Raw genomic sequence first — 14300 nt, 5'->3', positions numbered from 1 at the left:
TTCATTCCTTGCGAGCTTACGCATGTCCTCAGCAGTTACAGCCCATGTTTCACTGCCATGTAGCATGGCTGTTCATATATATATTTGTATATGGGGTACAATCCTACAAAGTCACGCTATGAACTTCTCCACAATATCTGTCTACCAAATGCATCTTTTATACCATCAAATATAGTTCTTTGTTTATAATTACTTCATGCAATTAGCATATTTGTGATTATCTATGAAGAAAAGTAATAATTTTAAAGTATAAATAAACTATTTTGTATGACTGCAAATGCTCTTGCTATAAATTAGTGTATCACAGACATAATACAGTTATATTTTGGGTGAAAGCATGATAGAGTCCTACAAAACCATGCTATGAACTTCTCTATAATATATGTCCACCAAATTCCATTCACAGTGTATTGGTCAGCCAAAGGTTCCATGCAGTGAGATTGAACAAAGATCTATGCAGTTGTGAAGCAATATTTTTAATGACACAGCCATGCCTGTGGAAAACTTAGTACTTTTCCACATATCAACTTGCTATCTTACGAGAAAAATACACAACACAACCTGTTTTGCATTGAAAAGATGAATGCTCTATTTATAACAAAAAAAAAAGATTAATGTGTTAAAGTGAAGTGAAGAATCAATAGCCTTGTCACAAAAACAACAAAGGACTTTGGGAGGTAATAATATATAGCATTGTTAAAAAATGTTACAAAAATACGTGTGTGTGTGTGTGCGTGTGCATATTTTTCCTAACTAAAATAAATTCAGTTCAGTAGTTTTCAACCTTTTATAACTCATTGTTCCCTCTCACTAAATGTCATTTTATAAACACCTGTCTCATGTTTTGCAAGCAAGGCAAACGCACATTTATTTAATCAAACATAAGCTAAGTTTACACAGTGCACATTTTCTTATTCTGTGACACATTTTAGATATTTGCGGGAACTAGTTCTCCCCATGCTAAATTTTTGATAGATATTACTGAAGAAGGCAATGACTTATATAAGGAAGTTATTTAGGATTTCATGACTCATAAGGCTTGTTTCTACTCACTCATAAAACTGTCCTATTTGTATTTACTTTCCAACAAAAATTTGTTTGAAAATATTGCATGATATAAGCATTATACCTAGTTTAAACAATTTATTTCTATGAAAAATCATGAACTTCAAAATACCCAGCACTCCCTTGTGAGCTTACAATGTTTCCAGATTAAAAAACACTGCTCTACCATGATAAAGCTGTTTTAGTTTCTGCTCACAATCTCAGATAAAGTTACCATCTAAACAAGTTCAACTAAAGAATGCCTCAAATACTTCAGTTAAACTGCAAAGATTCAGAAAGATATTATTAAAAAATAATAACACCACTGCCACCAGCACCATCTTCACATTTTTTTTTTCCATTTCATCATTTTAACATCAATATTTTCATGTTCACATGGGTTGGACAGAATATGTTGAGGTCAATTTTTTTGACAGGATATCATTCCTGTTGCCAACCATCATCAGCTTCCAAATAAGGTAACATTTCTCCATCACCAGATATGTTTATACAGAAGATTGGAAATGATGGACATTTCTTGCATGATGGTAACTGTAACATTACGTACCCAGAAGATCATTTTTGCCTCGATTCTTTCCAACCTCTGCACATCTGCATTTAGTACTCATGTCTCACTATCATGCAACATTGCAGCTCAATCACATACACCATGCAATCTGCCCTTCATTTGGTGATATAATCCCCTTCATGTCAGCAGAAACAATAGTACCTTTTTAAAAATGAAATTTTAAAAAAAGCTATGTTTTAAAGTTAGAAATGTAGAAAATCTACAGGAAACATGTTTTATCAATCATACTTATGTATAACAAAATTCTAACACTTTTTTAACCCTTTAGCATTTAAACCAGCAATATCAAGCCTAAATATTCTCTCTGTTTTATGTTCAAAGTGACTAGGTGATAGGGCAATCTGAATGCTAAAAGGTTAAACTGGCCAGATCCAGATTTGAATATATAATTCAAAAATACTACTGTTTCAATGGCCTTGTATTAAATATGCTCACAATAACTTTATGTAGTTTGTGGCTGCGTGGTAATAAGCTTGCTTCCCAACATGGTTCTGGGTTCGGTGCCTTCTACTATAGCCTTGGGCTGATCAAAGACTTGTGGGTGGATTCAGTAAACAGAAACTGAAAGAAGCATGTCATACATACATACATATATACAAATAAAAACACCCTGTTGTTGATGTTGAAATTCCAATGAAAGAGCCTTGGATCTAGGTTAGAAACCAGTTTTTTATTTATTGGCAAATCTTGAAATAAACTGAATAATTACATACATACATACATACATACAAGGGTGCATGGCCCAGTGGTTAAGGTGTTGCACTCATGATCTCGTGATCGTGATTTCAATTCCTAGACCAGGTAGTGCATTGTCTCACGTTGCTCTGCGATCACTTTTGACACCTGACACCACACACACAGTGCACCTGTTCAGACAATGTTGATTTGATGGAGAGAGTGAGCTAATGTGTGGTACAAACATTTGGGAGAATCCATCATCATCACATATATTTATGTGTATGTTTCTTTGTCCCCCACCACTTGACAACAGGTATCGGTGTGTTTACATCCCCATAACTTAATGTTTTCAGTGACTTCAGGTTAATTATATCCCAATTGAGCTCCTACAAACAATGCCATTTGATATTCAATCAGCATATTGTTAATAGTGTTGTTAAAAAAAAGTAAAATAGACTAAAATTCACTATGAAGAAAACTAAACTTTCGATCGATAAAAAAACACTTTAATTTATTTTAACAAATTTTGATTTGAGTTCACATTCCAATTTAATTTTTTTTTTTAGATTCAACATTTATATTGGTTTATTAATACATTTTAATTGATAAATATAAGAGATTGTAAAATCTTAAATTAAAATACATGTCAACTTCAGAGTTCAATATGACAGGGGAGCAAAAATATGTAGTCTATGTGTGTAACTGGGTCTAGTGGAAGAATTTCCAGCTTTCACCAATGTGGCCCTATTTCAATTCTCAACAAGAGAATACAATTTCTTTTTATGTGGTGGACTGCCAGATTCAACACCATGTTATTTTGTCCATGGATTTCTTTAATAGTATCCACTGTTGCAAGTATAGGCAGAAACCCCACAAGCTATGGTTTCATTTTCTGTTTCCCTTTTATCGCTTTCAGAGGCCATACAAAAAGATCTTAGGCACTGATCTTTCTCTTTCGAATAAGCCATAAAAAAATGTGGGTGTGTGTTTTCAGAGTCGAATTTTGTCGTCTAGTATTTCATCTTGGACAAGATGCCATGTGAGAAATAATAGCCAGATTTCCTCCAAAATTTGCCCTCCACTAGCAAAGTAATAAAAAAAAAACAACAAAAAATGAGATGGTCAAAGATCGAACTCCATTGATTATAGGGTAATTTTTCAGATTAACACCCGCACGATCTTCACTAGGGGGTTAGGGTTTTAGAGTCAAGGTTAGAGTTTTAGGGTTAGGGCTAGTGTTTAGGGTTAGAGTTAGGGTTGCGGTTAGGGACGGAATTCCCTAACTGAAACCCTACAACCTTAACCCTAAAACCCTAGTGAAGATCGTGCGGGTGTTAATCTGAAAAATTACCGATTATAGGTCTGCTGTTCCATCAGGGATGACCAAGAGTCGAAACTATAACAACGAAATTATACTTAACAAAATTTCAGAAAATAATTCCCTTTTCTTGCTCGCGTTGAAAGTAAATTTTTGGCAGCTTAAAATTAACGATTTAAGTGCGTTAAAGGAATATTCTTCTGGTTAATTAATTAATTCATTAATTGTAGATTTCAAAACAAGTACGGAATTAACTGGGTGAGCCTTAGGTTTTGCCTACAAGGCTACATTTTTGCTGGAGGATTTGTTCTTTAAAAATAATCAAGTGGTTTAAAACTAAGAATGGAAGAACTGTGCAAACCTATTCCACATTTTCTTCTTTTTAGTATTTTCGAAGCATTCAATCAAGTCTACGTTATGTTTACCTTTGTTCTTCGGGTTAGTAACATCGTGGTTTTCCCTGTTGAGTTTCGTTGAGGTTCCACTCGAATTCCTGTTTCGGCCTATGCTATTGCCATTGCCAAAACTATCAAGGGATTCTTCAGATATTATCAATTCGTCGTTTAATGAATCCATTAATGTAATTACTTTGTCATTGAATCTAACGGATTTGCTTGTAGTCAGAGCTTTCGCGTTACAATTTTTTAAAGACGACTTCAGTTTATATTTTGAAGCAAATGACACATTCCCAGCATTTTTCTGTTGTGTTGCTTTAGAAGAAGATTCTTCAGAGCGGCGAATATTAAAACAATTCCCAATGGCAGTTCCTCCATCATCACCATCGATTTTACGTATTCGACATGTACGACTGTTATATTGTTTTGCTGTCAATAAAGGGTTGTTTTCTTTTTCAGATATTTCTTTTTTACTAGATAAATGCTTCTCTTTTTTATTCTGTTTCTTTGATACATTACATGAAACTTGGTTACGTTTGCAAAGACCGGGAGAAGCAAATCGTATATTCTGTTGATTGATTGACACTTCTTTCAAACCTATGGGAGACAGAGATATATTTTCTATACAAATATTTTTTCCATTTTCCACTGGAGTGCTGTTAATACAGAAATTGGAAGCACAACTGACATTTTCTTCCGAAAAATCAGATAAACTATTATTGTCAACCACACCTTCCTGCTGAGGATGACTTTGTTTAAGATGGCTCCGGTCACTCGTCTGCAAGGAGTCGACTGATAATTTACTGAAATTCCAAAATAAATGATTCTTATTGTAGATATTAATGTGACGATCACTTAGCTTACGAACTGATTTGTGATTTTTAATGGTACACGTTTTCAAACGAGCATTTCTCCTTGCTATTTCTATGCTGGAATCCTCCATGACGTTCTAAGCCAAATGCTATAAAAGTTCACCGATTCTCTAAAGCATGTATATTATAAAGATTTACACGTTGAGTAAAGTTTTGACTATGAAAATCCTCGCAATATTTGCTTCATCCATCTATCATCTTTCTTTTTTGCTAAAAAAAAAAAAATTGTTAAATAATATCAATAGATTTTTTTCCCATTCAAAATAACCGTTTCGTGAAGACGTATTGTATATGGACATTATTGAAACAAACCATGACGCAGGCGACAATTCCTCGTTATTTGAAATTTTGTTTCGTATTGTATAATATCAAATCAAATTCTTTTTGTTTTAATGTGTAGTAAAACAACCGCGAAGTCTTCGGAAAATTATAAGTGTAACTATTACAAATAAGGATTATCAGATTGACTACGCGATCTTATTATAGTGGTTCTTATGCTGACGACGAGACACTGGAGCAACCATTTGTGATCAATGTTCGGCAGTTAATAAAGGTGATTAGGAATGGAAATTGTTTAGAATTAAAAAATAAAAACAAACACAATTCCATATATTGAATGTATAGAGAACACGATAATATGTATATTGTTAGGTTATGTTTTGTTAAGAGTGTAGTAGAGTATAGTCTAAAACTCGTCCATCTTCAGATCTCACCCAGTGCTGCGTTGGGGCTTCTCTAGTGGGTGAATGGATAACTGAAAAAGTTGGAGTCAACAAGGAGTACAGTTGGACATTTATTTGTAATCACAATTTGTTTCCATGCAATGTAGTTCTCCAGGTTTGCAGATGTTTGGTTATGTAACTGTTTCCCTACGTTATTAGATCTAGTTGTGCTTCCTCAGGTGATATAAACATTGGTTCTTTAACCTCAAATTCTCAACTTCAAGCTCATCTTTTCTGTCTATCGCAGCCTGAGGAAGCACAACTAGATCTCATAATGCAGGTAAATGGTTGCATAACCAAATACCTGCAAGCCTGGAGAACTATGTTGTGTGGAAACAATTGTAGTGATTACAAATAAATGTCCAACTGTACTCCTCTTTGTTGACTCCAACTTATATATATATATATATGTATATATATATATATATATATATATATATATATATATATATATATATATATATATATATATATATATATATATATATATATATATATATATATATATATATATATATATATATATATATATATATATATATATATATATATATATATATATATATATATATATATATTCTTTCAAAGGCACAGGTGTGACTGTGTGGTAGGAAGCTTGCTTCCCAACCACATAGTTCCAGGTTCAATCCCACTGCATGGCACCTTGGGCAAGTGTCTTCCACTATAGCTTTAGGCCGACCAAAGTATTGTGAGTGGATTTGGTAGTTGGAAATTGAAAGAAGCCTGTCGTATATGTATATTGTGTGTGTGTGTGTGAGTGTGTGCGTGCCTTTGTGTCTTTGTTTCCCTGCCTCCCCAACTTGACTAAAATCCTTCAAGATTGCTGTACATCTCAGTTTAGCAACATTAACCTGTTTTCCCACCCATTTTGAAATTCTGTCCCGGTATCTTGGAAATCTGGAAACTTTATTTTTTACTATTTTCCGATGTTTAGTTTTTCTATACATTATGTCATACCTGCAGTAGGAACCTGACCAGGATTTGAAACTGAAACCTTCTGATCACTCACACTCAAAAACTACAATATTCAGAATTCATCATCATCATTTAACATCCTCTTCTATACTGGCATATGTTGGATGGTTTGATATGAACTGGCAATTCAGAGGGCTGCACTAAGGTCCACTGTCTGTTTTGGCATAATTTTTATGGCTGGAAGGGCACCAATGCCCTTTCTAATGCCATATTGCTCCAACAACTGAAAAAGAGTATATATAAATGGCCACTGAAGAAGCAGATGACACAAAGAAAAAGTTATTGATGGCAGGAAGTTTTCTTGAACTGAAAGAATCAATATAGTTCTCTGAATTCTGGTTGTTAACATTAATAAATGCAAAATATTGGGCCTTTAACAATAATGAAATGGGATGAATTAGAATTGTTGTATATTTTTCAATTCATCATCTATTTAGCTGTTACAAATTTGTGTAAAATGTAGCAGTCCCAAGAAAAGAAAATAAAGTGATATATGAGAGCCCTGTTCATAGTAGTAGGAATGTATGTTAAGAGAGGCAAAAATATACCTGTGAAAGGGATGAATGTACTAGTGTTTGTATAGACAGTCTTTTTTGCAACACAACATTTTGACAGTGGAGATTCTGCCAAATACAAGAATTTGCCAGCCATTATGTTTCACTGTTGAACATCACTAAACTCCTGACATCCAGACTGTCAGCCTGTCAAGCTTTGTCTTTTCAGATCTGGTCATGTTTTATACACTCCAGAACAAATCTAAGTGGACAGATCTGTGGTGACATCACTTGAAAATTTAGGACATGTTTGCATATAATTTCATTTGGCAGATTTTTGCTGATGTCATTACTCAATCTGCTAAAACACTAATTGTTGTTTAATAAAATTTTTTTTCTTGAAAACTAAAAAGTTGAGCATTCAAATTATGCAGACTTGCTACAGGCCTTATGTAAGACATGTTTTCCATATGAGAAATGGAAAGAGACACAGAGCTTGGGCAATTCAACTTGTACCACAGACAATTCATTAAAACAAGAACTGCAAAATGTTACTAACAACTGATCAAGACATCTCTCTAACTCTCCTTATTTTTGGCTTTTATCTTTTACCCTATCTCAACTAAGCTTAGCTAGCCACAAAAAGCTTGAGGAATTTTGACAAGTAAACTAAATTCTTCTTTTCCTTGATACTTCACACACACACACACACACACACACACACACACACACACACACACACACACACACATACTCATACACATATACACACAGAGACATATTCACACACACAAACACTCATACATTCACACACATATACACATTCAGAAACACACACACACACACACACACACAAACATACAAGTACACACACATTTACACACACACATACACACGTTTGCACACACATGCACATCAAAAGAAAATATACCTTCTTTTCTATGAGTATTTGCTCTTTCTTGTTGTGTACACACACAGTTTTGTAAAAATAGACTTTGGGATTAAGTAAGAAATTTTTTTTTTTATAGCTTCGTGAACAGACAATTTGATCTACAGATTTTTCTTGCTATGTTATTTACTATGCAAATATGTCATTGAGTTGGCACATCTCAATTTTGCATGCCAGTAAGTAAATAAATTGCTTATACCTATTTCATATTTCACTTTACTTTGAAGTTTCCATATGCATTTTGCTTTACTGTGACATTGACCCATTACCAAAGAATTGAATTTTCCTTTACAATGCTTAAAAGATCATGTGTACTGATATAAGAATTTAAGAAGGATTAACCTTTTCTATAAAATACTTTTGTGTAGACAGGATAACATGATCACTCTTTCACAACATTCTTTGAAGAATATGGAGATAGATCAGATTTTAAAGACCTTTTGAGATTCCAAAGGCACAAATTGAGTGTTGTTGTTGTTAGTTGGTCATGATTTCATACATTTTTTTTGAAGAGTCAAAAATAATAAAATTAGATTTCTTCCTTTTTGCTAAAGAAACCACTTTCACTTTGACATTAGGAAGGGCATCTAGTTGTAGAAACCATGCCAAAACAGAAAGTAGAACTTGGCACAGCCCACTAGTTTGCCAGCTCCTGTAAAACCATCCACCTCATGCCAGCATGGAAGATGAACATTAAATGCTGCTGCTGCTGATGATGGTGATGATGATGGTGATATATTGAACAGGCAGCTTTGCAGTTTTATCTATTAAATTCTGCTTATAAGGTATTAAATTGCCGAAAACAAGCTGATACAGGTAGCTTATCCCACCCCACTCCAACTTTTAATTCATGCAATTGAAAAAATTGCATTATTTATGGGACAACTCAATATATGGAATCTGAAAGAAGCTTCTTTCAGATTCCATCTATCACAAGGCTTTGGTTGGCCTGAGGCTATAGTAGAAGACACTTGCCCAAGGTGCCATGCAGTGGGACTGAGCTTGGAACCATATGGTTTGGAAGCAAACTTCTTACCACACAGCTACACCTGTACCTGTACAGCAAACTTCTTACTGCACAGTCACAGCTCCTATAAATTAGACTTTTAGACTTTGAAACATAACTTTTGAGATACAATGTAGGATTACAGACTAGTTGCTGGCAGGGTCAGGAAATTTGTTATTATTGAGATGGGAAACATTGTTGGTTGGCTTCCATATGCAAAGTTAAATGTCCTTAGAGAGGGAAAGATAGAAGAGTTTGATGTGAATAATTGTTAACATGGAAACATACAAAGTATAATGGCAAGAATACTGCCTGAAACTGTAGTAGTACTTGATTTCAAACATTGTTTCTAGGAAACATCTATCAGAATATTTTCCAACTGAACTGAGTGAATATAATATGATTAATATTCTTAATTACAACTTCTTCGTTGTTGAAAGCCACCCTCATGCATATAAAAGACAATCTGTATTTTGTTCCTTGTTATCTGAAATGATATTCAAAACTCTATAGCTGAAAATTTCTGTAAAAGTATCTTTGTGGCAACTGTACAAGCTAGCTACTTGGCATCTGACAAAAACCTCTTCACAACTGGCAAACCAGTGTCTCATTTAGATAATGCAACATAAAAAGAAATGCTAATGATATGTAAAAGCTGACAAAAATTTGAATAGATTTTGAACAACGTCAAAGAAAAGAGCTTTACTTCATGAAAACATTCATCAGAATATTAGAATAAAGAAAAAAGCATTGCTACAAAACAAGAAAAAAAGAAGGAAATAAGAAAATGTATTGCTTCTTTGAAACAGTCATTAGAACATTTGAATAAAGAAAACAACATAGTTATAGAAAAAAGCATTGCTTTAAGAAAGCATTTATCAGAATATTTTCCAACCAAACTGAGTGAATGTAAAGAACATAAGGTGCATTCTACCAACTGATTCATATCTTTAATCTGTGATTGCAAGCCATTGTCATTCATGTTGCTTGCATTGTTATTACTTTGGATAACATAAATTATATCAAATATGCATCAAGATGAATTATCTTGCTTTGTTTTGTCTAATGTTATTTACATACTTGAATAATATATTAAAAGGAAATTGATTTTTCATACAGAAAGCATGGTTGAGTGATTAAGATGTTCAATACACAGTCATATGATTCTTGGTTTAGTACAACTGTATAGCACCTTGGGCAAGTGTTTTCTGTAACCCTGGGCCAACCAACGTCTTGATAGACGTCCATAGAATACAAAGGCCATTGTATCTCTATGTATGTGTGTGTGTGTGTGTGTATATATATATATATATATATATATGTATATACATACATACATAGATAGATTGATAGATATGTATGTATGTGAGTGTGTGTGCATGCATCTGTGTGTGTGTGTTTGTGTGTGTGTATAAAGTCTATTTGCCAACGTAAAGTGGCAGTCCTACATAGGACTATGTCACTACTATTTAACCCCAGGGAAACATCTTTTCCAGCTGGTTATCAACATATGATCTGTGTCTAAGATACTGTGAGTAGGGGAGCTTACTACTCCTTTCTAGCTATATGGTACCAGTAGACCAATGGTTTCTGGGTAACTTCCCATCTTTGGTACTGGAGAACCACTGACTAGAGATAGCAGCTACTCGATCTTATTCACTTTTTAGTGACACACAGTCACTGATCTTGTAAGGAGAAAAACAACTAGATTTAAATCTCTGAATGAGACTATATCAAGTATATATATATATATATATATATATATATATATATACTTGATATAGTCACAATATTTAAAGAAAGTTTTCTTTAAAAGCTATTAAGCATTCTGTCAGACACTTGCAAAAGTATGGGTTAGGTCTCCAATTTGATGATAATTTTCTTGTTCTTCGTACCAGTCTCAGAGGCTCTGACAAAACAAAGATTCATAGGCTCTGCTCACTCTCTCTGACTAAACAGTAAAAGGAACAAAACATGATAGATAGATTGATAGATATGTATGTATGTGAGTGAGTGTGTGTATGTATGTATATATGTATATATATATACATACATACAATTTGAAAAACCTACACGACTAGGTGAAACGTGCTTCATTTAATATGTGACATTAATAAAAATCTGTAAATGTACAAACATCTAGGTTTCTGAGTACCTTAATTAATTTTTTTCTATATAATTTCTGTACATCACCTCCAAACCTTCAAATATATATATATATATATGATACTTATGTATGATACTTAATGTATACACACTGTCAATAGGTTAGTTACTGCAGTGTTTGTCTTAATGTAACATCTGTTATGGTCTTGCTGTGTTAAAAACACAATAAATATCAGAGGGAAGTGAAAATTCGTCTCAGCATGTGGCCAGTGAGAACACTAGATGCATTTTGACCTAACACATTGATAAATGATGTTATCTCAAGACAAACATCTTGATAACTGGTCTATTTTAATTTAATACTGCTTCACTTGTTTATACCAGATTTGTACACTACCTGGTCACCATTCACATCAGAGAATGTTTTATTCATTTGTTCCTATATCATAGGTGATGAATTCTCCTCTGATCATGTGACTATTTGTAAGTTCATGTCATTGCAAAGGCCCAAAATGGCTGAAATGCATTGGACACTCTTGGTAGTGACTGCTGTGATGAGTTTTAGTCTGGTCTACCTCAAATGTTGATTGCACATTTAACACAGCATGTCCATAAGTAATATTACCCCAGGACAAATACTGCCGTAAAGGCCTATCAACAGTGTGTATACATTAGATATGATACATACATGACTATTTTGATTTAATACTGCGTTAAAAAAATTATGATTATTCTATCAAACTAACAATGATGCTTACAAACTAGATATTACAAAGTATATTCTACTTTTGGGTTGGTCTGATATGTCTTGATATACTGTTTTGATATCAAGGCTGTGTGCTGCTGTCCCATAATAAAACCAACTCCAAACATTGTTTGGCTAATATTTATTTTTACTGAAGTATATCACAAAATTTGCATAATTTCAAAGTTGCTTGCTGGTCGTGTACTGTGGTGTGCTAGAAGCAAATGTAGTTTATACTCACATTAATAACTGAAAAGATATGCTTCATATGAGAGGTGGGAGAAAATACTCTGTTCTTCATAGTTTGCGATTCATTTAACCATGGACCAAATAGTATCCTAGAAACTTGTCTCTTATAAACTTGTTGTCCGTACAACGTATGCATGCCTCTTGTTTATTTGGGACTAAGAATTGGCTACCTACTTATTTATGTGGTGAGAAGTGAAGATATTGTGTTCATGGTACATGCTCGGAGAAGTGCATTAGAAATGAAGTAAATCTTTTAAACACAAGGGCCAATAATCTTGTGTTTGTCTATCTTCTTTGAAACCTTCTCGAGCCTCTGCACTGATTCTGGTGCACTTTTACTTTTATAACCCCTATGCATACTGGAACAATTGGAACATTCAATAATATGAGGTAAACTGATTGGTTGACATCCAGAGTATGTCACCTGATCTAAGTGGATCTGATCTAAGTTACAAAAACTATTATGTTTTGATTCTTGGCCTCACTACAGTGCAAACCATTAATATCAGTGCTATGTCTATTTCTATGATTATTTCATCATAATCGTCATCCTAGTTTAATAGTTATTTTGCTATTGTTCGAGTGATTCTACATTTAAGCATCTCTCTATATATATCCTTTTTGTGTTATTTCATTTGTGAACCCACATGCTCCCAGTTTGCAGTTGTTGTCTTAGAGCCCTAATTAGACCTGATAACAAGCAAATCTATAACCAAAGCATTTCAGCTCTAACCATCCCTGTCTATTTTATTCAGGCATAGTAAATCTAGGACTACATTATCCAAAATGTATTCTTTTTTTATCAGATAACCATGTCTGATCTGAGAAAGATTTGATACACTGGCTCACTCATTAGCTAGTGTTCTCGGGTCGTTGCTGTTGTTGTTGATAGCAACTGTTGTAGTGATAGAATTGAAACTATTTTATGGTGGCTGGAGGATGTTATTCTTAACATTATATCTATGCCATAAAAAAAAATGAGAAATAGTTAAAGTGCTGGTCTACTATGTCAAAGCTTCAAAGTAACTCAGTAAAATCAATGATTTTCTCCCATCAAACATACTGGAAAATTGATACCAGTTAATTGCTTTCGATGTTCAGCATTTAAATTAGTTTTAAAAAGAAAACAATTTAAAAATATCTATTTCAAACTGTAAACGCTAAAAAGTTTTCAGAGCCATTTAATTCAAGCTGTCATTGAAAAATGTACATCAAACTATATTTTATAGTCATGTATTGCTTGGAAAATAATTTACCGAGTGTGGCTGAGTAGTTAAGAAGTTTATTTCCCAACCACATAATTTTGGGTTCAGTCCTACTGTGTGGCACCTTGGACAAGTGTTTTCTACAGTAACCCCAAGCTAACCAAAGCGTTATGAATGTATTTAGCAAACAAAAACTTCAAGGAAATCATTGAATACACACACATATATATATAGAGAGAGAGAGTGAGAGAGAGATTTATGTTTATATATATATATATATATATATATATATATATATATATATATATATATATATTTATTCATCTATGTATGTATTATGTATATGTATATATGTAAGTATGTATGTGTATATGTGCATGTATGTGTGAGTGTTTGTGTCTCCTTGTGTTGACATTACTTGAGAGTTGTAAGTGACACCCATCAACCAAACAATGTGACAAATTTCCAATCTTCTGTGCAAACATGTTCAGCCCAAGCAAAAATATTGCCTTACTTGGAAAAAGTTTAGAGTTGAGCACAGGAAGGGCATCCACCCTTAGAAAATCTATCTCAATGAATTCTCTCTGACCTATGCAAGCTTAGAAAAGTGGTCATTAAAGTGATGATGATGATGATGATGATGAAGATGATGACGACGACGATGACTTTAATGATGATGATGACGATGACGACAATGATGACGACACCATAAATTACATGATAACAAATTTAAACAAAATCTAAACAAGAAATTTTCTCTATGCAAATACTGAAACAGAAACAGAAAAATTTACTGTATCCATGTTAAATGTTCAAGCTGTGCTCGTTCTACCACACAAGCTTGCTATCTTTTAGCTGCTGAATGCTTAGCTTTCACTCATAAATCAAGTGTTGAGTGCTTTAAGAATGATAACAGTCACAGCTGGGATGTC

At 33.6% G+C, this 14300-nt stretch overlaps 1 protein-coding gene across 2 annotated transcripts; it reads right to left on the bottom strand.

The window, feature by feature from the left end:
• Positions 1-1585: 1585 nt before the first annotated feature.
• LOC106867262 (uncharacterized) lies at positions 1586-5100 on the bottom strand. 2 transcript variants are annotated; one of them, XM_014912079.3, is made up of 2 exons: positions 4055-5100; positions 1586-1774 (listed from the first exon to the last, which is right to left on the bottom strand). In XM_014912079.3, the coding sequence occupies exons 1-2, from the start codon at positions 4965-4967 to the stop codon at positions 1704-1706; spliced, it is 984 nt and encodes a 327-aa protein (XP_014767565.1). In that variant the 5' UTR covers positions 4968-5100; the 3' UTR covers positions 1586-1703. The 2 variants fall into 2 exon arrangements, with proteins under 2 accessions (XP_014767565.1, XP_052826775.1); XM_052970815.2 differs by lacking the exon at positions 1586-1774 and adding an exon at positions 3181-3392.
• Positions 5101-14300: the final 9200 nt, after the last annotated feature.

This window comes from Octopus bimaculoides, chromosome 9 (assembly GCF_046866305.1).
Source record: "Octopus bimaculoides isolate indiv1 chromosome 9, ASM4686630v1, whole genome shotgun sequence".
Lineage (NCBI taxonomy): Eukaryota > Metazoa > Mollusca > Cephalopoda > Octopoda > Octopodidae > Octopus > Octopus bimaculoides.
Note: the sequence above shows the minus strand (reverse complement) of the source record. Positions and strands in the feature narration are given on the sequence as shown.

Coding starts and splice junctions, on each gene's coding strand:
- LOC106867262 (XM_014912079.3), bottom strand. CDS start 4,967: ATGGAGGATTCCAGCATAGAAATAGCAAGGAGAAATGCTCGTTTGAAA. Junction 1,775..4,054: donor TACTAACCCGAAGAACAAAG/GTAAACATAACG, acceptor ATTTTTAAAAAG/GTACTATTGTTTCTGCTGAC.